Source organism: Calidris pugnax, unplaced genomic scaffold (genome assembly GCF_001431845.1).
Source record: "Calidris pugnax isolate Ruff unplaced genomic scaffold, ASM143184v1 scaffold461, whole genome shotgun sequence".
Taxonomy (NCBI): domain Eukaryota; kingdom Metazoa; phylum Chordata; class Aves; order Charadriiformes; family Scolopacidae; genus Calidris; species Calidris pugnax.
Window position 1 is genome coordinate 377,194 of NW_015091201.1, and position 23,512 is coordinate 400,705.

The window sequence follows — 23,512 nt, forward strand, 5'->3', positions numbered from 1 at the left end:
GAAGATCTTGAGTCTTTTGTTCTCTTCAGACAAGAGGGTCAGGAAAATCAGTTTTCTCCGATCTTTCTAAACTATTATTTCCAGATTACATAGCTGCTGGCTCAAGGTCCTTTTAGTGTAGGTGGGTCATAATGTTGGAGCTAGGTGTCCTGCACAGCTGTTAAATTGTCCTATTTCCTTCATTTGGTAGCAGAGTTCTTGATGGAGCATTAACAGAACTCTTTGTAGCTGATTTTTAGCTTCTGCATCAAAGCAAGCATGCCTTGTTGAGACAGCAGTTGTACTTTTTGGAGGTTTTTTCATAAATTCAGACCAGCTTACAGTTGGGATAATGATTGTGTCCCAGTTGCAGGACCTAAAGGATATTCTGTTCAGCACAAAGTAGTTACTGTGCATTGAACTAAAGTATGAATTATTACTGCTCTGGCTGACTCGGCCTAACTCATGTGAGTGTTAGTGGGGTATTGAGTGTCTTTAGGAGGGGATAAATCTGCCTGGTGTGGGTAGAGCACACACTCCTGTGACTAGTGTGGGCTCCTCTTACCAAAGGATTACATTGTCTGGCTTGAAATGGTTTAAGCTGCATCCTGAGTCACTGCAGAGACTTTCCTGTGTAGATGAGACTGTAAACGTTAAAAGGAGGGGAAAAGCAAAGTCACTAAAGGAGTGGAAGAATTGGCTTTGTGCTTGGTCATCATGGATTTAGGATTTGGGGGGAGAGGTTGGTATTTTGGTTGATTTTTCAAGGCATGATGGTTTGTTCTGAAGGGTGCTATCATCAGCTATGGGTGAACTCTAGCAGAAGCAGCAGCATTATGCTGGTTCCATAACCAAATATGGTGGATAACAACACTGCATTAAGTATCACGTGTATCCATTTGCTGGACAGACCCACTTAAAACAGCCCAGAGACTCACTTCCAATCATTATGTGATCATATGCTCTTCCTGACAGGTCTACTCACTAGAGAGCTTGAAGGATTTTGGAGAGTGTGTGATCGCACTCCAAGCTGGTGTTGTTAAGAAGTTTCTGCAAGGTTTCATGGCCCCCAAACAGAAGAGAAGGAAACATCAAGGAGAAGACTACATTGCCAAGGCTGAGGAGATAGATGAAGACAAGAAAATGGCAGAAGAAGCAAAGGTATTGTTCACTCAGGGGCCTGTCTCAGTCTTGTAATACAACTCTTTGAGCAGGGACAACACGTTTTATTGGGTACTAATTCTGAGTAGCTTCTCCCCATTCCAAGTTTAGAGTGCAATGAGTTTGTTATTTATGGGGCCAGGAATTTCCTGGTTATTTTGAAGAGTAAAGGTATTGGCCAAATGAAAATCATACTGTGGAATCACAGTTAATTTTCTCTCTATGAGCAGGAAATGGGTCAAGTCAAATATTTGACCTCCTTCGTGTAGTTCCTCACACAAGTTTGATACTTTAATAAAAGCATTAGGGAGCATTTTTAGAGTACTTAATTGGAGTTGTATCCATCAGAGAGGACTGATGGATCAAGGCTTAATGCCTTGATTTGGAAAGAGGAGGAGAGCCATGGTGAGGTCTTGGTGACTGCAAGGGAGTTAGGTTTACGTAGATATCATATACATAGAGACACCCATGCCAAGAAGATGCCAAACTGGAGGTTGCAGGCAGCTTGTCTGGACATCTGGGCAAACAAGCCATGTGTGCCTGGAGGAGAAAAGTGGTATTGTGAGGATAGAGTTCCAAATCAAAGTTCAGAAGAGGTGGAGAAGAGCTATGGAGGATTTGGTAGCATCCTACAGGCAGTTGAGCTGTACCGGTGTTTATAGTAAGAGGGACAGTAGTGCTCCAGGGTCATTTCTGTGCACTGAGTTGAATGGGACATTAGTGGCTCCTGACAAGACTTTCACCACTGCCCCTTTCAAAGTGCTCTGCCCTCATTGATTACTGACTTTTGCAGAAGTAGCAAGATCAGAATTGGATCAACAGAAGCATTTGAAATTCCCAAAGTAAGAAAAGAAATATTAGGTGCTAGACTGGTGCTGGGGTGTGTTGGGGTGGTTTGGGTTTTATTTTTCTGGTTTTTTGGTTAAAGCTCCTGTCAGTGTTTGGTAGTGTGTTCAAACCCTTGTTTGAACATGAAGTCTTTGCTGTGCTGTGGCATTGCTGTGTTAGCAGGATATTTGCATGGGCACTAGAAATTTTCATTCCTCAGGTGTCCTGAGGTATTTAAACTTTGCTAACTTTGAATCTTTCAGTCTTTAGTGCAAAGGGAATAAAAGACTATCTTACCCTAAAAGCTATAAGCAGAATACAGAGCTGTAAAAATCATTTTCTGGGACAAAAAGGACCTGGATCATCACATTTCCTGTATCTACAGCAACACCTTATTGTGCCTTACCCTCTTATGTCTTACAACTGTAACCGTAGGAGTTACGCCTGTAGGGCATGCTTTAAGGGTAACATCAGATTTACTGCAATATCTAAATGAACAGTAATTCAGCACTGTAAGCTCTGCATTTGAGCCCTGGTCACTTCTCTGTTATTGCCAAACTATATCAGATTTAAACCCAAGCCTTTTCTTTTTTTTTTTTTTCTTCCTTGAGAATTGAGCCATTTTGATCATGAATGTTTGGTTAGTTCCTCTGTTCTACCTTAGAGCATTGTTCCCTTACTCGGGGACATGGCTATGGAGCATTGTTCGTTACAGCAAGGCCAGGCTTCGTTCCAGCTGTTTTAGAGCTCTCAGCTCCAGCAGCCTGGTGAGACCAAGTGCTCTGTGGGACTGAAACATCCCCATTTGTACTTTCCCCTCTGTAAACCAGCTGGAACAGTAGGATTTCTGAATATTGCTGGACTTGTAGTCACAAGTTACTTTGCTTTTTTTTTTTTTTCGTATTACCCAATTTGTCTAATGTGACTGCATATGGAGCTAGAGCTCAGCCCTGTGGGTGCAGGGTCACGGGTGTCAGTCCTGCTGGTCCAGCTGTCCACTCCTGTGGGTCTGCCTCTGGAGCACTGGCCTTTGTGCTGTGCCAGTGTCTCTGGAACATTTATTTCTGCAGTGCAGTGTCTTCTTTAACTGGCTCAGAGTTTTATAGACATTTGTGGTGGTACAAGCAACGTTCAACTTCTTTGTTGGTTTTCAGGTTAGTTTGTTTGGATTTGGATTTTGTTGGGGGAGGTGAGGGGGATGTTGCCTCAGTTTACCTTGAATGAGCTTTCATTTTGCCAAAGCAGAAAACCTTTATAAATGACCTTGGAAGAGCAGCCCAGATCTTAGAAATAGTTATCCAATAAAAAACCCTGGCTGTTAGCTTTTAAAGACAAATCTCCTGCACAGGCCAAGATTTATGAAGTCTTTCAGAGCCAAAACTGCACTGGGAGCACATAGCAGGTAAAATATGGCATAGCCATACTGGAAAAACACACTTAATGTACTTACAGACTATACGAGCGAAATTGCAGTCCTACAGCATGGTTGTGTCTCATTTTTCCTGTGAGAAACAAGTTATGGCTTAATAGGCACCCGTTTGCTGACATAACTGTCTACACGAAGTGTTCCTGCTGGCTCAGCAGCACCGCCGGAGCCTGCAGTGCAGACGAGTCTGTGCCTCTGTGTGTGTGTGAGTGTTCCCATTTCCAACGGCAGTAGCACTCTAGACTGTCCCTGAACAGGAGAGGGAATATCTGACCTCTCTTTGTGTGACTGCAGCACTAGAGCCTGAGCACAGTGGGGGTGGGTCCCACCCCCCACCCCTGCAACAGGCTCTCGGGGGTTTGCAAGGGAAAGGCTGGGGGGCTCAGCCCTTGCCTGCAGATAGACCCTCAAAGAGCAGCTTCACAGCCCAGCAATTCCAGTTCCAGCTGATCAGAGGGATTTACCTCTGCCATCGTGGGATACTAGCTGGAGGTTTGCCCACCTTTACCAAAGCAGGTGGTTTCTCTCACTGTGAAGTTGAAATGTGACTGAGGACTTCTCCTTTAGTATTTTTGTGGGTTGGTTTTCTTGTTTGTTTTCTTTCCTGCTAGACTGCTCTCCAGTCAGGAGGGTGTTCGAGTAATTTCTTTCAGTCTCCTGTTTTGCCTAGTTGGCAGTCTGAACTCCCTTGGTAATGGTGCTGCTAAAATGCCACAGTCTCATGATGCTTGGGAAGCAAGGCTAAAAATCTGTTAAATTCCACAGGCTTGGGGAGAAAAATCTAAGCAAAACTTGCCAACAGCTTTTGCAGATTTATCTTGGCCCAGCAGTTACCTAGTATGTTAACAGCAAAACCCGTGGAACAGTTACTTGGAAAATCAATTACACAGTATGTGAAGCACCTCAACAATGTTCTGCAAAGATATAGCTCAGTGCTGTGTGATCTGCCACAGCGGGCTGGGCAGGTTTCCGTTTGTCTTGAATGTCTTGGGCTCCAGGTTCCACTAGCAATGGCAGCAAGGATGTTGGCATTTTAGAAGAGTTTGTGTGTTTTTCCAAACATCTAATATATGCTGTGCTTCCTCAGATTCAGTGGGAGGAGAATGTGCAACTCTGCAAAAATCCTGGGTTTTGTTTGGCTCCCAAATTGCTGTCAGCTGCAGAGTTCAGATTTTCCCATCTGACACTTCACTATTTGTTTTTTCTTTCTCCTGGGGTAGAAGAACATTCACTTGAGTCCTATTATGTCCCTGTCATGTCTAGGCCATCACCTCATTGTTGTAAAGCAAAGGATTAATGTCGGAGTTGAGCATGTGGTGGCTCTGGATTACTTCTCTGTTCTGGTGTGTTTCCGATTTCCTGCAGCATTGTTTCTAAACCTCCGGAGCTGAGTTGGAGATTCCACATGCAGCTCACTATGTGCAGACTCCAGCAGTTGCCTTGGTGCAAATCTCAGGTTTAATGCTTTCATCTTCACTTGCAGCTGATTCTGGGATTTCACATGCACTGAGGTCATCTTGTCTCAGGAAAGTGGCCAGTTTCATATTTGGGGCTCCAAATGCTTTGCCTGTCAAACCTGATTGTCGCTGATGTCCTGGTCCCCTCTGCCAGTTGAGCAGCAGGAGTTCCAGGAGGCCCAAGCGTGTGGTGGGTCTGGGTGATGCTGTCCGTGTCTGCAGAACCCGCTGGAGGGCAGCACAGGCTGCTCCCAGCCCCCGTGCTCAGGGGGTGTTGCCAGCTGTTTCCAAGCTTTCATCCCGCATTTTACAGTGCTAGATTTCTGCCTTTTATTTTCTTAGCCTTGATGATTATTTGGGTTAGACTTTCAGAGCAAGAATTTAGTGGAGTTCACGTAGGTTGTTTCAGCCTGGCTGTGAACTGCAAAAGTTACGAACAAACTCTGATCCAGTGAGGCTGGTTATGGATAAACCACAAATAGCACTGCTGAGGCTATATAGAAGGAAAGAAATACATAGTTGAGCTTTGGTTATTAAGGGCCCCAGCTAAAGGATATAAAAACATCTTCAGACTGTAGCAAGCTGTGTCTGTGTGCTTCGTTGTAAGTTGTTAGGTCTGTCTGCAGGTTGCTTCAGCCATGGAGAAATGGAAGACAGCAATCCGTGAGGCCCAGACCTTCTCCCGTATGCACGTGCTGCTCGGGATGCTGGATGCCTGTATCAAGTGGGATATGTCGGCAGAGAATGCCAGATGCAAAGTGTGTCGCAAGAAAGGTATGCATTCCTGCCCCGAGCCTGCGTAACAGTCGGACGCTGTCACCTCTCCATGCCCTGCTTAGGCAACATGCCCTTGTAGTCTGTCACTCTGTCTTTGGCTGTATTTTGAGTTTTGGATCTCAGGATTTACAGTCAGAAGCATTGATCTCACAGAAGCGTTTGACCCTGACTACAATAAACTGTTCTTACAAAACCAGTACACAGTCTTGCAGAACATTGCAGAGCTGCTATCCCCTGGACATTTAGGGTACTTGGACACAATTCATCTCCAAACCCTTCTGGGAACACTTGTGCCACTGTCCATTCCCTGATTTCATTTTTGAGTTGGAATGGTTTTCAGGTCTCCAAGCCTTGTCAGTTAATCTTTTACTGAAGGAACAAGCAAGGAGAGGCTGGGAAGGTTTTTATCCTTTGTAGCCACATGGGAGTGAGGTGGGGTGATGCTACTTTGGGGCAAGAGTGGGCTTGATTGAGCTGGAAGCAGCAAACACTTTGCCTCTGATATGCAAGCAGAGAAATGAAGCTATGTGCCTTTGGCTGCTGCTCTGCTAAGGCTGGGGAAGTAACCAAAAGGTGACAAGGGACCACCTTCTTTGTATGCATGATAGCATGAAGGGCTTTAAAGTGTTGCAGGTGGAGGGGAAAGCAGCAGGGGTGTTACCAGTGACGGAGTGCTAGTATTTGTTCTGCCATAACCTCTCCTTTTGGATGGAAGCCTGGAGAAAAGAGCTTGGTGGTACATTCTGCCTCATCGCATGCATTTTGTCTCACTTTTTCTATTTGCTGAAACAGTGGTGGGAAATGAGGGCAGACAGACCTCTGGGGGAATGCTGGGCCACTTTTGTTTATCAGAAGGTTACGCCATCCACCTCTTCAAAGAATAAGGACTGAATTGGTACAACATCCTTCTTCACTGTGGAACCTCAGGGATATTCCAAACCAATGCAAAACCTGTCCTATCTGCTGTTGAGAGGGGGTTCTCGGCAGATGTAAGAGGGGTTTCACCCGAGACTAACAGATTATAGTTTCACAGAATTTAAGAACTGGGATGTTAGACAAAGAGACATGCTGGCAAGCTCTCTGCACTGTGCTTTTTTTCCTCTTCAGTAAATGAAATAGCTGGCTCAGGATAGTCTCCCCATTTTCCTGCATCAGTGAGAAGCACAGAGAGGCTAGTTCAGCTGCATACTGATTTTCTTTGTAGGCTTACTACTGTAAGTAGAAGGAAGATGCTGTGCAGGTTGACCAGATTGGGGCTAGAATAAGAATAGCTGTGTTTATAGCTTCTTGCTAGGCTCTTGGGCATTTTGCAGCAGATTTCTCTTTCCCTGTGTTTGGCTCAAGATTTAGCCTGGGTGGAACCTATTTGGCAGATTTCTAACTTTGCCTCAAATGAAATCTTTGCAGGGTGTGGGACTTTACATTGTTTTGTTTGTTTTTAAACACTGCTTGGCTTCCACTGCAATGGTGGAACAGAGGAGGAAGGATCCCTGCCATCAGAGGGCACTTTGCACCTTTCTCTTGCTCTGTCGTGACCTCCAGCGCTGCCGCAGCTTCTGCTTCTCGGGTTGAGCGAGGTTGCAGCACTCGGTTACAAGTGCATTGCCCTCTCTTAGGTGAGGATGACAAGCTGATCCTGTGTGATGAGTGTAACAAAGCCTTCCACCTCTTCTGTCTGCGACCGGCGCTCTACGAGATACCCGATGGTGAATGGCAGTGCCCAGCATGCCAGCCTTCCACTGCCAGGCGTAGCTCACGGGACAGGTGAGTGACCCTCCATTCCTCTGCACTGCTCAGCTTTAGCCCAGCTCTCACCAGATGACCCAAACAGGCTGGGACAGAGCCCCTTTTGTAGGTTTGAAATAGCCGAGTTAACTCAATGGCACTGGAACAATAGAAAAGCAATTTTTTCAGGTTGTAACGTTAGCACACCTGTGTTGTACTGACCCATGACAACTTCAGGGGTTTTAATGACTAACTTCAGTTTAGCAGTGAAAACATGCACAAAACATCAGCCAAAACTGGATGCACTAAGGGCTGTTGTTTTCTTTGACTGAGCAGCTGGTTGGGTTGCTTTTTCCATAGGAGTGTAGTTGGTAGAGCTGCAGTTCTGTATCCACTGGGCTAAGTTACTGTTGTGCTCTTGCCAAATTAGAGCAGACATTACTGCAGGCTGCAGCTCAGCCCCTGCTGTGCTATTAAAAATAGGGCTACAGAATGCCACTCCGATGGCTTCCTGGACCAGATGAGGACTCCTGCCTTGTTGCAGCAGGGCTACTGAGGAAACGTCATTGGAGGAGGAATCCAAGTTGTTCTGTGCAGCAGAAATTAGCAGTTGCCTCCTGACAGCGAGGGGTTGAACTATTTTTTGAATTGCAAGCTGGAAGTTAAATGTCTGTGCAAGGTATTTTTCTGTTAACAATGTATGTCCTCTGCTGATGGTGACTGTGCTGCACGTACCTGCTTGTCAGCAAGGTGAGGCTATCAAATGGCATCTGAAGCATAAGCAGTCAACAGAAGTTCCCTTCCAGAGCAGCAGCACAAGAAGAGGTGTACTAGCTTGTAACGTGCAGGTGGTGTATGGCCTTAAAAGTATTACTTAAACCCTTGGCACCACTGAAGAGTTCATCAGGCTTGTATGACAGGGCTTCAAGTGCAGCTGTTCTGGCCTGAGATCATAGTGACTCTGATGCAGCAGGTGTAATCAGGTGGGGTAACACCTTTCTGTTGTCTGCTCTTGTCCTCCTAGCTGAGGCAGGAAAAAAAATGTCCGGCTGGGAACACTTTTGCTCCCCCCCCCATACTGTGGGAGCTTATGCTTAGTCTTTTTACTGCTCAAGATTGTCTTTCTCCAGAGGATTGAAACTCCCACAACAGCTTTCCCTTTGTCCCCTTTTGCCCATGCATGGTGTTTTGTTTTCCTGTTTTTGTAATGATTTGAACACTTTACCAGACACGTGAGAAGTCGGAACTGTCCTGGGCAGGGAGTCTCTGTGGCTTCCGGCATCAGCACAGAAGATGTCTGACACTGCTCACTAATAAATACAGTCTTAGCTGTGAATAATACTAAATGAGGTCAGTTTCCTATAGTGCACATACAAGTGGTGTGACACATAACGGGAAAATATCCCAGCAGAAACAAAAAAGCCCCCTTTTTGAAACTCCTTAGGCCAGGCCTGCAGACCTGGGTAAAACAGCAGCACGTCCTCTCAGGGCATGTCTCCACTGCACAGCAATGACAGTCTTAAAATCCGTTATCACATGGCCAAGGGGCCATGAAAAAAAATATACAGATTCAGCTGCTGGGGATTTTCAGCCCAGATGTGCAGATGATAGCCAGGGAAGTGTCCTTTAACTGTAGCTACAACTCAATATTCTCTGAAGGACTGCAGCTGCTCCAGCCTGAGTGAGACAGGTGTTTGTTTTACATGGAGGTGCTCAGCAAGTCTCTGCCTGTGAACAAACAGTATGGAGGGCCCAAGGACTCTAATGCCCAGGCTCTGGTACAACAAATGTGTTTACCTGCCTTACTGTAGGAACTATGCAGAGGATTCTGTTGAAGATGAAGATGGAGAAGGCGAGGAAGCTTCTGATGAACCAGATGCTGAGGAGGAAGAAGAAGAGGAAGAAGATTATGAAGTTGCTGGACTGAAATGTAAGGCTTTGACCGTGCAGGAAAGTAACAGAAAATATTTCAATTCTGCCTTCAGTGCCCAAAGGATGGACACTATGTGGGACTTGTGCTTTTCCTCACACAGAGCGGGTTCTTACTTGGAAAGATGTCCCAGGGCAAGGCTGTGGTGGTGCTGTATGTTACCTGGGGAGCTGGAGCGAACTCTTCTCCCTTTGTGGTAGGGTCAGCACCAGCAAAGATTGAAACCACAGTGAGCTCTTGCTTGCTGCCCACTCGCTCCCCTGGGAACACTGCTGGGACCACGAAGAGTCCTGTGAGGCGGCCAGGGCAGGGTGAGGCAACAGCATTATCAGTTACTGGTATTGGCAGTCTCTGTGCTTACAGGGTTTGCTGGTAAACTGGGTGCTTAATAGATGCTGGTGGAGCTTTAACTACAATTCCCTCTCCTTGCTTTTTCCCTTCCCACCAGCTCATAACCACTTATATGCAGGATTTCTAGTGATTTGGCAAGGGGGCATTTTCCAGTAGTAGGAATAGCACTTCCTCTGCCCATTCCTGTGGGAAGGGACAGTACTCGAGGTGTAGTGTGGCCCAGGCTGCCAGCACCCTTTGGCTGTGTACAGAGGCCACTCGGGATGCCTAATTGGATCATTCTCGAGCAGCTTAGTGGAATAAAATAGCATTTTCTAGACTTCTCAATGAGTGCTTCTTCACTTAACCGCTTTTTAGTATGTGTATCCACTTTATTTTTAGGGGAATTTGACTCAGTCTCATTTGGGCAACTTGATGCACTGAAAGGATCAATCTTGGAATGGCACACTGCCAGCATTTGCACTTTGTCAAAATGCTCTTGATTGACTTAAAATTAACTTCAGAATATCTTAACTAGGGCAGATGGTGGGACCCAAAAGATTATCCCCTGTTCTTTCAAGGGTTTCCATCCAGGTCTGTCATAGAATCGTAAAATGGTTAGAGTTAGAATCAGTCCTGATTCCCCTGCTTTATTCTGGTTTCAGGGATGTTCACTGACACCCTGGCTATGTATGCTGTTTGTTGTTCTGTGGTGTATCCATGTCCACACTTGGAGTGTGTTCAGCCTGTGTTGCTTGGCCAAGTCAGGAGCTGAGCCAAGGTTTCCAAACAATAGCAAAAGAGGGTTACAGTCACTAAAAATAAAGCGCTAAATGCAACCCCTGGTTTTAAAGAGCATTAGCATGGAAAGGTCACTGTGGAAAACTTTTGTTTTAATAGAGAAGTCCCATTAATCCTCATGGCGTTTATCCTGAGGGATATAACCTAGAATGTTGGACTGTCAGACATTTAACACGTGCCGCACGCTTGACACACAAGCAGAGCGACAGCAGGCAGACGTCCCACTGCCCCGACACACGGTCTTCCTGCGGGGGGCCCGGCAGGATGATTTATTGGCCAGGGCTGGATTAGAGGCCCCAGATGAAGCACTGGATACAGCTTGCTGAAGGACGTGTGACCAGGTGGAAGGAGCTTGGCTGGGGAAGAAAACCAACACATTCTGATACGGAGGGGTCATGGGAGAAACTTAAGAGGAGGGAGCACGTCAGCATGCCTGCATTTCTATCAGTGTGAGGCTCTGACAGGCAGACTAAGGCAAGCGCCTTTCTGTGGGATATAATGCAGCAGCCCCGGTCTCGGCAAATAAAATCCCATTGTTTCCCACTGGCAGCACGTGGAGCAGCTCCCCGGCTGCAGAAACTCGACACTTTTCAGGGGGGCTTAACAACTGGCTTATCCTGTTGTGTGGGGCTCTTGTAAAAGCACCCATTCCCGGAGCGGTGAAGAGCAAAGGGGCAGCAGGAAACCAGGCAAACAGCAAGTTTCTGCTCCCAGGTCTTTCAGAAAGGATGTTGCAGTTACATTTGAGACAACTGTCTGTACTTGCATTGCTTCTGCTGCCCTTCCTCCAGCCTCGGTGTGTCAGGTTCTCAGCGCTTGGTTCTGCAGACAGAGGGGCTTGCATTTGCAGCCCTGGGCAAGGGCAAGCCCTACCTGTGGCAGAGGGACTGGGAGCTCCCAGGTCTCTCTCAGAGCTGGAGAGACTGCTGGTGCTGTTGGGGGGCGTGTGTGACCACCTTTCAGCAGAAGGCTGTTGCCAGATGGCAGTGGCTGCTTTGAGAGTGTGCTGGGTGAGGATGGGCTGAGGAGGAGCTGGATCACTGGGGTGTCTGGGTGCTCGCTGACTCCTCTGTGCTGGGAGCGAGGGTCTGCCTGGTGTATACAGCTGGGCAAGGGGCTTGTGATCTCCGCTTCCAGGTTAACTCATTCCTCTAAGCCCATGGCTTATATGTTTCAGTGAGACCCAGGAAGGCAGCCCGGGGCAAGCAGAGCACAGCCATGTACTCCTCGAGGCAAGGAAGGCACCAAAGGAAGAAGCAGTCGCTGCACCCTGCCAGGGGACCACGGCAGCAGGCTCCGCCTGTCAACGGTGCAGACATTGATGAGCTGGTAAGAGCCAAATTGCTCCCCCGAGGCTGCTCACATCAGGAGTTATAAAGGAAACAGGTGTCATGCATCCTCCCCTTCCCAAAGAAATACCCTGAATCGTATCGTGAAGCCGGGGCTGGGCTAGGAGCGGGTTAACAAAGGAGGCATATTCTTAAGGGCCCCGTACAAATGGAGCACAGATATGCCAGGCATCTTTCCCCAGCCGCTTTCACACATTGTCCCCCTTGAGTAGCAGGCAGCCTGCAGCTTGTTAAAAGGGTTTTAAATAGTCTCCACATGTCTCTGCAGAGAGGTGGGAGGACTGAGGGGGTCCTGGATGATCAGAGAATGCCAGCAATGTTGGACCCTTGCTCCCCAGCCTTGGCCATTTTATGACAGTTGTTGTCCGTATGGTCACTCCCCAACCTCCAGGACATAATTTTGCTGGTTTAGGTTTCACTTGACATTTAAAGAATAAAACCTTATGCTCCTGAACGGAGCAATCCTGTGCGTGCCTGCTAGGCAGGGTGGAGCTGCAGCATGCTGTGCTGTTTGTCCTGGGGAGGGGTACACCACAGAGGATACATGAGGATACTCTAGCCCCATTGGCAAGTCACAAGCCCCTGCTAGATCTGCCATCTGTCCACTGAGCAGCACTACTAGTGCTGGTGTGTCCTGCCACTCTTCCTGAGAGGTCTTGATCATGGTCTTTCGGCTCACTGCTTCTGATGCTGGGTGTGGAGGCACTGGCTAGTGGATCTTCAAGCTGGTCTGTGTTACAGATTGCAGAGCAACCGAACCAGCAAGCCCAGCATGGGCTTGGAGGGATATTCAGATGGGGACAGTCTTACTGGAACAGCTGGGTCAGGGTCTTTGACAAAACACTGACTTAGGGAAGAGGACTGTGCTGGGGCTCTTGCACTTACTGTTTGTCCTGGGAAGAGACCAACACCCGCTCAGGAATAGTGCCCTTGTTGTGGAGCCATCCTGTGATCTGATGTACCCTCCCCAGCTGAGCGCTCAGAGCTGTGGGGATGTCCCCGTGCTGGTGGCTGACCTGCTGCTGGGTCCCTGGCCAACAGTTGACCTTGTGTCCAGCCTGTGTACGGGACAGCAGCGCTCCAGGCATCAGCTGCTCTTTGGTATTTAAAATGGCATGGTTGGCTCTGCAGGGTCAGGGCAGCAGCATCGGTGCTCTCTGCCTCTCACGTGCTGTCTGCCAGGGCTCGAGGAGGCAGGGAGAGAGAATATACACTCTCCATTTGCTGTCATTTATTCTTTGGCTGCTTGTTTTGACCGTGCTGTTGTTGAACTGATCTTGAAAAAGCTTACTGCCTCAGGAGGAAAGGCAGGCTGCATGTGAGCTATTCCCATCAGAGCTTCTGGATGGGACTCCCATTCTGTAACTCAAGCTGCCACTGCGTGTCTTGGCTGTTACCATCAAAGGTCCCACAGCAGAGCAGTTTGCCTCTTGATTATTGTGAAAGATGGCTGCATTTGGAAGACTTGAACTTTGTTTCAGCAGCAGCACTACGTATCCCTGCCCCTCGAGACACTAGCTTGTAAGGGAGAAGACTGAAAATTTCTGCAAAGAACCAGCTTCTCTGGCCTCAAAACTGTTTGCTGAATGCTAAAGCCTGTAGTGGTTCCCCTCCTTTTAACAGCATCCTTTGTGTGGGCAGGTCCTTCAAACAAAGAAGATGGCACGTCGCCAAAACCTCGAGTTGCAGAAATGTGAGGAAATCCTCAGCAAACTCATCAAGTACCGCTTCAGCTGGCCCTTCAGGTGAGGGCAGGTGGCCTCTGTGGGTGCAGACTGGCTGCAGGCAGTGGGTCGGTGTGGGTTGGCCACGCTGCCGTCCTGCAGGATCTGCATGCTGGCTGCCAAACTGGGGGCTCAAAAGCAAGTTATAGATGGAAGAAAGGGAGTGAAGCTGCTCCAGAAGAAACCACCCCACGCTGTCAGTCCTCTGCTGGACTGAAGACATGGGGCCCTTCTGAGGTGGTGTGGCAGGGCGGTAGGCTGTGGGCCGAAGAGGGGAGGCCGAAGAGGTGGGTGCTTTCTGCAGCCCCCAGGGTTCGCAGGGGGGCAGTGACAGGCAGGTTCGCAGGTTCGCTTTGTGGGCAGTGACAGGCACAGCCATACCTGCCACATTCCAGTCCTGGTGTGTGGACCAGCTTGCTGGGGAGATGGACACACTGCTGTCCTCCCCGTCACTATGCCATGGCTGCCGTGGGTCTGACACGTCTCTAGTGCTGTTGAGGTGCTGCCTGGGTTTGTTATGGGGGGGGGGTGGGGCTGCCCCTGCAGCAAAAGGGGTGAGGGTGATTCTCACCCCTCGATAGCTCTGCACAGTGTGCGGCCGGGGACATCATTCTCCTCCTGTCTTTGTGGCTCTTTGTTTGGCAGGGAGCCAGTGACCACGGAGGAAGCCGAAGATTACTTTGAGGTCATCAGCAACCCTATGGACTTCCAGACTATGCAGAGCAAGTGCTCTTGTGGCAATTACCGCTCGGTGCAGGAGTTCCTCGCTGACATCAAGCAAGTGTTCTCCAATGCCGAGTGCTACAACCAGAACAAGAGTCACGTACTGTCCTGTGTGGAGAAGACGGAACAGTGTTTGATTGACATGGTGCACAAGCACCTGCCTGGCCACACATATGCACGCAGGAAATGCAAGAAGCTCTCTGTCAGGTGCCAGGGACTGGAGGAGCAAGAAGCGGACAGTGAGTCAGAGCCCCTTGAACATTCCCGGGGGCGGAAAAGGAAGAAATGAGGGATGGGGAGACTGGGGGGAGAGCCAGAGCTGGAGCAGGCCTTCTGGTGCAGTCATGCAGCAAGATGGGTTGTCTGAAGGGAGCTGGGAAGCAGCAGGCACTTCTCTGTTAATCCAGCCTTCCCTTTGGCCTGTCCTAGTTTTTTAATTTTTCTGCAATTTCCTCAAGTATTTGGTCATCCATTGAGTGAACAGAGACGATTTACTGCTTCCTGCAAAATCCACAAAGCTCTGAATGAGCCTGTCCTGTTGGGAGGGAAAGGTGGGAGGGGAGGGGCCCAGCCAAAGCCTGGCTGTGCAGGGGAGCAGGAAGCCTTCTCCAGCCTGGGGGCTGTCAGCTTCCTTGGGATGAGCCACTTCCTCCCCTCCGTGAGCAGCCGGAGCACAGTGGGACCTCTGCGTCTGCTGCCTGCCATGTGAAACCAGCCTTGAGCTGGTGCAGGGAGGGATCATATTGCTCTATGGAAGAACTGGCCGCGATCAGGCCAATGGGCTGCTAGTTCTTGTATATATTTATATGGTGTTAATTTTGAGCCCCCAGTGAAGGGCTGCATAGGGCGAGCGAGCACTTACATTTATGGAGATAGGGCTTTCACCAGCATCCTACACAGTTGGCTTTGAGGTGCTCTTGCTTTTCCCCTCTCTCTCTTCTTGAAGAGCCATCTCTAGAGGTTGCGCTCCAAAGAGGGCCCTTCTGAGCTCAGCTCACACATACGTGGCGAAGAGGAGTGGGTTGGCTTCCCTGCTCACCCTGAACAGCACACAGCGTGTAGCCCATTGGATGACCTGAGTGCCAGAAGCATACTGGAGAGCATGGTTTTCTGCAGGCCCTCTAGGGAGCTCCAGGGCAAGGGGAGCAGCACAAACATGGTCTGTGTAACTTTTTAAATTAATTTTCTAGTTAAAAGTGGCTTGTTTCTAGCTGTGATCTTGTACAAAGAACACCTGTAAGATACTGTTGTCTTGCTTTGGCACATGTACAGTTTATATGAAATCGTGTTTGCTTTATATTTTCCCCCCTCTTAAAGCTCATTTTCCTAACAGTAGCTGGAGTTATGCTGGGGGACTTGTTACCGAGGTGGTCTCCCAGTCCCTCTCCAGCTGCGCCATCACCACGTTTTATAGTGATACCTTCCCTGGCTCACCTCCCTCGCACTCCCCAGCACAGCGAGGACCGCCCCACCAGCCCCATCCCACTGGAGGCTGCTCTGCCGTGGCCCCAGCAGGGTCCTGCTGCCCAAGATGCTGCCTTTTCTCTACGAAAAAGGTGTGGGGTTTTTTTCATCACCTCCCCCTCTCCCTCATGACAGGTTTTGATCATACAATCAGGGCTTAAACTTTTTATTATTGAAGTCTTGAATTTGGAACAAACCAGCCACGGGGCTGCTCTATACTGGTTTTGTAACAGAAAAGCAAAAGCAGCTTGTTCAGCTTCTGTGATTTGAGAAGAAAAAAACCATTGATTAAAAATTGCAGCCGAGCTTTGTGAACTTTTTAGGGTGGGTGTGGTTTGTTTTTTGTTTTTTGTTTGTTTTTTTTTTTTAACAGGTATTCGTTTCAGTTCTGGACTGTTGATGGCTGCAGAGAGGAGGCAGATTTCCAGCCCCTTCCCTCTTCCCCTCTCCCCAGCCTCAGCTCCCTGCCCCACACAATAGCACTGACTTTTCTATTTCGCACGTCCCCTTCAGAGGCTTCGTTTTGTCCTGTTCATAGAGAACGATTTATGCAGGTCCTACATGGTGAAACCTTTGGAACTGTATGTTTTTTTAAAAATAAATGTCATTGGGCGGGGGGAGGGGGCTTCTGCTAAGGGCTGTACTTGTAATAAATGGGAAGCTTAAAAATAAACATTATGTACTTGTGTTTGTAAAACTGGCTTGCAGCGAGTCCTTTGCAGGCCCCCTGTGCTCGTGTGGGACTGGTGGGGTCCCTGCTCACCCTGAACAGCACACAGCGTGTAGCCCATTGGATGACCTGAGTGCCAGAAGCATACTGGAGAGCATGGTTTTCTGCAGGCCCTCTAGGGAGCTCCAGGGCAAGGGGAGCAGCACAAACATGGTCTGTGTAACTTTTTAAATTAATTTTCTAGTTAAAAGTGGCTTGTTTCTAGCTGTGATCTTGTACAAAGAACACCTGTAAGATACTGTTGTCTTGCTTTGGCACATGTACAGTTTATATGAAATCGTGTTTGCTTTATATTTTCCCCCCTCTTAAAGCTCATTTTCCTAACAGTAGCTGGAGTTATGCTGGGGGACTTGTTACCGAGGTGGTCTCCCAGTCCCTCTCCAGCTGCGCCATCACCACGTTTTATAGTGATACCTTCCCTGGCTCACCTCCCTCGCACTCCCCAGCACAGCGAGGACCGCCCCACCAGCCCCATCCCACTGGAGGCTGCTCTGCCGTGGCCCCAGCAGGGTCCTGCTGCCCAAGATGCTGCCTTTTCTCTACGAAAAAGGTGTGGGGTTTTTTTCATCACCTCCCCCTCTCCCTCATGACAGGTTTTGATCATACAATCAGGGCTTAAACTTTTTATTATTGAAGTCTTGAATTTGGAACAAACCAGCCACGGGGCTGCTCTATACTGGTTTTGTAACAGAAAAGCAAAAGCAGCTTGTTCAGCTTCTGTGATTTGAGAAGAAAAAAACCATTGATTAAAAATTGCAGCCGAGCTTTGTGAACTTTTTAGGGTGGGTGTGGTTTGTTTTTTGTTTTTTGTTTGTTTTTTTTTTTAACAGGTATTCGTTTCAGTTCTGGACTGTTGATGGCTGCAGAGAGGAGGCAGATTTCCAGCCCCTTCCCTCTTCCCCTCTCCCCAGCCTCAGCTCCCTGCCCCACACAATAGCACTGACTTTTCTATTTCGCACGTCCCCTTCAGAGGCTTCGTTTTGTCCTGTTCATAGAGAACGATTTATGCAGGTCCTACATGGTGAAACCTTTGGAACTGTATGTTTTTTTAAAAATAAATGTCATTGGGCGGGGGGAGGGGGCTTCTGCTAAGGGCTGTACTTGTAATAAATGGGAAGCTTAAAAATAAACATTATGTACTTGTGTTTGTAAAACTGGCTTGCAGCGAGTCCTTTGCAGGCCCCCTGTGCTCGTGTGGGACTGGTGGGGATGTCTTGCCTCGACCTTCCCTGGGGTCCCCATCAAACCGCTGCCTCCCTCCGGAGGGAACATGGAGTTGAGAGCAAGGGACCGGCGAGTCTGGGCCAGGTCAGTGCAGCTGGAGAGCTGCTCGCCTGTGCTCCCGTTGGGGAGTTTTGTACCATCCCCTGGGCCCTGCCTTCTTCCCCTCTGCCCTCACACACCCCCTTCCCCAGCTCTGCTGGCGTGGCTGTGGCTGCTCGGGGCTGGCCCTCTTCGTCCAGGGACAGGGCTCTGCTCCTCCTGCCCCTGGCCAGGGGGAGGTCACCCCTTTCAGTCCCTTGTCTCCTGCGGGCTGCCAGTGCAATGCCTGTTCTCATACCGCAGCATGCTGGGTGGTGCTCGGTGGCTCTCCTGAAGGGAATACAAGGGGGTGATGGTGGAGCTGAAAGGTCCCTGCTCCTTCACCCCAGAATTGCCTGGCTGCACAGCCATCAAAAGTGCCTCCCTCGGTTCGGTCATGTGTGTTTTGCGGCTCAGCAGGTACCTTGCTGTGTCTCCCACCCACCGTCCTGGTCCCCAGCAGTCCAACGCGGACATGCTGGGTGCTCTGACACCGAGCTGCAAAGGCAGCAGGTGCTGAGGAGGTGACAGACCGGTGCTGGTGCACAACCCACCAGCTGTGAAACAAAGGTGTTGACCAAAGTTCTGTTGGCACTGCCTGGAGGGTGATGGTTTCCTGGATGTCTTCATCATTCTCCTTGCTCAGGAACGGGGCAGGGAGTGCTCTAGCCAGGTCAGCCTCTGCTGGGCTGAGGAAACCCCTCAATGCGTTTTGAGGGGCTCAAAGGCTCTCAGCGATGGATGGGTGCTGCTTTCCCCGGAGAAGATGCATACCCTCTCCTCAAGAGGTGGCTGGGCCTGCAACAGGACCTGGGGCAATCGAGGTGTGACACATGCTGTGACGTTTCCAGGTCTCAGCACGGAGACCTCACACCAGCATCTGCCTCGAGACCTTTTCAGAGCCTTGCTTTTTATAGCAGCTCCAGCATGGCACTGGTGTCCTGTGCAGGGGCTATAAATAGCTGTCCCCACGCCTGGCAGGTGGTGTGTGGGGCTGGCGGGCAGCAGTGGCCCCGCTGACACCACGGGCTGGGGGACACTCACTGGCCTGGCTGCACCCACTGTGTCACCACGGCTGGCCTGTGATGCTCCCTGCAGAGCACCTGGAGCTCCAGCACAACCCCTGGTGAGGCCATGGGGCTGCAGCCGGCAGGAGCCTTGAGCTTCCCCATGGCTTAATCATTACTATCAACCAATTAATAGTCTGGCTAACTTGGGAGTTTTAGCACTTCCCTAGAGCACAGCAACTCTGCGGCTCAAAACCTGGAGGGTACAAGGGGGAATAATGGCCACAGCTCAGCAAGTGCTGGGGGGCACGAGGCTCACCCCCTCCCTCCTGAGCTGGCCCAGAGCTGCAGGTGTCCTGAGCCCACTGGCCCAGCGGAAGCCCCGGCTCAGCCTCTGCAGCCATCCCTCCTGCTGGCACTAGGGACAAGCAGCAGTGCCCGAGCTGTGGGGCTTCCCCCCAGGGATGGGGCAGCACTGAGCCCTTCTGCCCCAACCCCGCTGGAGCTGGGGACTCGGCTCCTGTGGGACTGCACGAGTAGGATGGAGCTGAGCTACAGGGATGAGCTTGGGGTGGGGAGATAGAGGAGAGAGCTGAGCCTCCCCAGCACAGGGTTGAAAGCGGCTGTGATAAGGGGACGGGCAGTGCCCCCTGCACAGTGACCTTCCAAGGTGCAGCTCTGCTTTGGGGCTGGCCCCATGGAAACACTGTCTCAGGGCTGTCTGCCTCCAGCAGAGCCAGCTGGGTGACTGGAGACGATAGTGTGTGGTGGTCGGGCGCTGTGGCTCCACTGCAGCCCAATAGCGGGGGCCTGGTGAGCTGGGCGAGTGCCCAAGAGGCAGCTGGCAGGAGCCAAAGTGCTCAGGGGCAGGCTGTCCCTGCCACGAGCTGTGACACGCACACACCTCGGCACCATCACTGCGCCACAGGCCAGGCCTGCGAGCCAAAGGTGCACTGAGCTGGCTCAGGGCTCAGCCTGTCTGCAACCCTCGAGGGAGTCCGGCACACAGGCTGTATCCCCAGCACAGGGACAGGGCTATGCCCCCCTCCCCGGGCAGCCCCAGCCCCGTGCCATGCCCCGCTCCCTGGCCTGGACTTTGGAGTCTGTCCTGCAGCCAATATTGACTCTCTTGCCCCAGGTCATGGCCCTTTTATCTGCCCAAACAAACTCTCTTTTGGCAGCCGGGGGACCCTGTGAGGCTGTGACACACGTCCCCAGCAGTGGGGGTCTCAGGGGGGGAGTCCCTACCCTGATGCCACCACTGCCATCAGCCAGGGCCATGCCTGCCTCCCAGCACCCCAAATCAGGCATGAGCCCTTCGGTGTCATACCCCCCCCACCCAATGGCACCTCCGCGCCTCAGCTGCTGTGCCGGCTCCCAGGGGCAGGGCTTTTCTCACATCCGTCACTTGGCTTCTCCTGTCCCGGGGGCGGGGGGAATGAAAGGACCTTGCTGCATCAATCACAGCAGCACAAAGCCCCGGTGGAGGGCGAGGGGCTGCTGAACCCAGCCCTTGCCGCCACCATCGCTTCAGCTGGGGGGGGTGGGTCTCACAACTCTCCCTGGGCTCCTGCCGGGGCTCTGAGCTGCCAGGCGCTCACTGCTGGGGGGGGGCGGGCCGGGGGCTGTCGGTGCAGGCGGGCAGTGGGTGCTAATTTGGGTGCTGAAAGGAGGGTCCCTCACTTGCTGCCTGGGTAAAAAGGACAGGGGGCCCAGAGACCCTTACTGGGGCCCAGCACTGCCCCAGCCTGCACACTGGCTAATTAATGGGCAATTAGATGATGGACAAGTCAGCGTCACTAGGGCTGTCCCTTGTCCCCGCTCCAGCCCCCTGCCTGCCACAGGTCGCATGCTGCCCACAGAGCCCATCTGCCCCCCCACCCCGGCACCGTGCACCCACCAAACACACCCCCAGGTGCAAACCAGCCCTACGGTCCCTCTGCAGAGACGAGCTGCCCCCCGTGCCCCCCCAAGGTGTCTGGGGCAGGGTGGGCAGCAGCCCCCACCACTGAGTCCCACAGAGCCTCCCTGCCCAGGAGGATGGAGGCACTCACTGCCCATCTGGCACCCCGGCACCCCTGGTCCCAGCAAGCATCGGCTGAGGCTTGGGTTTGCCTCCGGACAATGGGGAAGGCGAGCTGGGATTGTAACCGGAGCAAGGGATAAAAAAAGCTGCCCAGAAGTTTCCATTACCCGCACCGCAGAGCCCTGCGTGGGACATCAAAGCTGAGCCCTCTCCACCCCAAGGTCCTGCGCCCCCAGCCCATCACCCCGGCTCCCCGCCTGCCCTGCCTGAGCCTGGCACCGTTGGCACCAGCACAAATCACCTACAGAGTCCGGAGCAGGAAAGATGATTCCTGAATGTGACAGCGCAGGAAAACCTTCCTCCCCGGCTGGGAGGCAGTGGGTGACAGAACCGACCCCAGGGAAGCACCGGGGGGAGCCGGATGGGGCTCCCACTGCAGCTGGTGGCACCCCAGTCCAGCACACTGCCCCTCTTTCCGATGGCAGGAGAGCCCCCCAGGCCCCGCATGCACCTGCCATGGGGAGCACAATCCCAACCCGCTGAGCTCTGGGGGGGTCCCGCAGGGCCACTCGTGAGCCCCTCAAATTCCTCCAAACAGCACCAGGCTCGGTTGAAATAACACATCCAGGGTTTATTGTTTTTTCCATTCCTTGCAGCTAATGATTAAAAAAAAAAATATCTAAAATAAATTACAGAATTAAATAAACACAGACTGGATTATTCCCCTCCCTGTCCCGTCCCCGCTGCCCCCCCCCCAAAGAAAGCGTTAGAAGAGTCACTGGATTTGGCAACAGCAACAACAACAAACCAACCTCTAGGAAAAAGCAGCTACTTGTCAGGGTCGAGTGGTGCTACGGGGGTCCCACACGCCTCACCACCCCCCAACAGTGTGCGTCCCTCCTCCCGCCGCCGCTCAGCCCCTGCCCTTGTCCCCCCAGGCATCCCCGCTCCCCTTACCCGTGAGGCCAGCTTCCCCCGGCGCGCCGTCCCTGGGGAGGGGGCAGCCCCCGCTCTAGACATGTGTCGGGTTGTCCAGATACGGGTCCGTCTTGGTCATGTGCAGCATGACCGTGGGGCCTTTGTAGTGGCAGTGCACCCCCCCACAGCTCACCCCGCTGCAGGGCTTGCCCCTCGTCCTCACGCCCAGCTTTCTGTTGCACAGGCTCTGCCAGGTCTGCAGCGTCTTGGAGCTCCACACCCACACCCCGCTGGTGATGCCCACCACCAGCGACATGAAAATCTTTAGCATAAAGACGGCCACGGTGGGCACCGAGGCCTCCAAGGAGCAGTTGGCAGCACGACGGCCGGGGAGGTGCAGGCAGCCGCGCTCCAGGGCCCTGAGGTTCCAGTAATCCACATTCAGCCGCTCATAGAAGTAGCAGACGATGACACAGGTGGCCGGGACGGTGTAGAGAATAGAGAAGACCCCGATCTTCACCATCAGCTTCTCCAGCTTCTCCGTGTTGGTGCCGCCCGTCTTCATGATCTTCCGGATGTGGAAGAGAGCGACGAAGCCCGTGAGGATGAAGGAGGTGCCGATGACCAGATAGCAGGAGAGGGGGATGAGAACGAAGCCGGTCAGAGCACTGACGTCCATGCTCCCCACGTAGCACAGCCCTGTGAGCTCGTCCCCCGCCACCTTCCGCATAGTGAGGATGACAATGGTCTTCATGGCTGGGATGCCCCAGGCGGCCATGTGGAAGTAGCTGCTGTGGGCCTCGATGGCCTCGTGTCCCCACTTCTTCCCAGCAGCCAGGAACCAGGTAAGGGTGAGGACAACCCACCAGAGTGAGCTGGCCATGCCAAAGTAGTAGAGGATGAGGAAGACGATTGTGCAGCCTGTGCTCTCCAGCCCTTCCTGGATGATGTAGAGCTCGCCGTTCTCCCGGTCACAGGCGATGTTCTCGGCCCCTGCTACCGAGCGGATGATGAAGGCCACAGAGTAGACATTGTAGCACATGGAGAGGAAGATGATGGGCCTCTCGGGGTACTGAAAGCGGTGGGGATCGAGCAGGAAGGTGAGGACAGTGAAGGCGGTGGAGACGAAGCAGAGCGTGGACCAGACGGCCATCCAGATGAAGGCGAAGTCCTTGTCCTCCCGGGACCAGTAGACGTCCACCCCGGGGGAGCACCTGGGTGCGCAGGAGAGGCTCTTCTCCACGTACTGGAACTTCTCAGGGTTGTCGCAGGCCCCCAGGCCATTGGGTCCCCGGCCCTCAGTAGTGCCCGGCGGCCAGGGCCGAGGGGCCACGGGCAGCATGCCCTGTCCCTTGTGGGGCTCGGCAGCCGAGGCGTTCTCGGGGGCCTCCATGCAGAGGGCGTTGGGGTCGTTTTTGGTGGGCAGCTTGCCGCAGTCGAGCGACTCAGGCCAGCCGAAATTGAACTGCTCCATGATGGGGACGCACTTGTGGCGGGCCTGCTCGCACATGGGGCGGCAGGCGGGGATGCTGGCGCTCACCTGGTCGGTGCACATGGGCGCGTAGAGGGAGCAGAGGAAGAAGCGGAGGTGGACGTGGCAGCCGTACTCCACCAGCGGAGCGAACTCGTGCAGCTTCAGGGCGGCCTCGCGCTGGCTCTCGTGGCCCAGCAGGTTGGGCATGCGGGTCAGGTTGTACCCGATGCCCCGGCACATGGGGATGTCGACGGGCTGGCACCGCGCGGCCCGCCCCCGCGGGCCCTCCAGACCCCCCAGCTCCAGCCCGCGCCCGGCCGCCGCCAGCTGCCACAGCACCCACAGGGCCACCCGCAGCCGCGCCGCCGCCATCGCCCGGGC

At 52.1% G+C, this 23,512-nt stretch overlaps 2 protein-coding genes across 2 annotated transcripts in view; one reads left to right on the plus strand and one right to left on the minus strand.

The window, feature by feature from the left end:
• Nucleotides 1–16,347, plus strand: part of BAZ1B (bromodomain adjacent to zinc finger domain 1B) — a 53,900-nt gene extending 37,553 nt beyond the window's left edge. Inside the window, exons 13-19 of the mRNA XM_014959712.1 lie at nt 955–1,140; nt 5,478–5,625; nt 7,245–7,392; nt 9,165–9,283; nt 11,592–11,743; nt 13,405–13,508; nt 14,133–16,347. Coding sequence (XP_014815198.1) covers nt 955–1,140; nt 5,478–5,625; nt 7,245–7,392; nt 9,165–9,283; nt 11,592–11,743; nt 13,405–13,508; nt 14,133–14,499 — 1,224 coding nt within the window. The 3' untranslated portion in view covers nt 14,500–16,347. The remainder of the gene's footprint in view (nt 1–954; nt 1,141–5,477; nt 5,626–7,244; nt 7,393–9,164; nt 9,284–11,591; nt 11,744–13,404; nt 13,509–14,132) is intronic.
• Nucleotides 16,348–21,349: 5,002 nt separating this feature from the next.
• On the minus strand, nt 21,350–23,506 carry FZD9 (frizzled class receptor 9). Its single transcript, XM_014959757.1, has one exon. It carries the CDS (start codon nt 23,501–23,503, stop codon nt 21,752–21,754), a length of 1,752 nt encoding a protein of 583 aa, XP_014815243.1. The 5' UTR covers nt 23,504–23,506; the 3' UTR covers nt 21,350–21,751.
• Between the last annotated feature and the right edge of the window lie 6 nt (nt 23,507–23,512).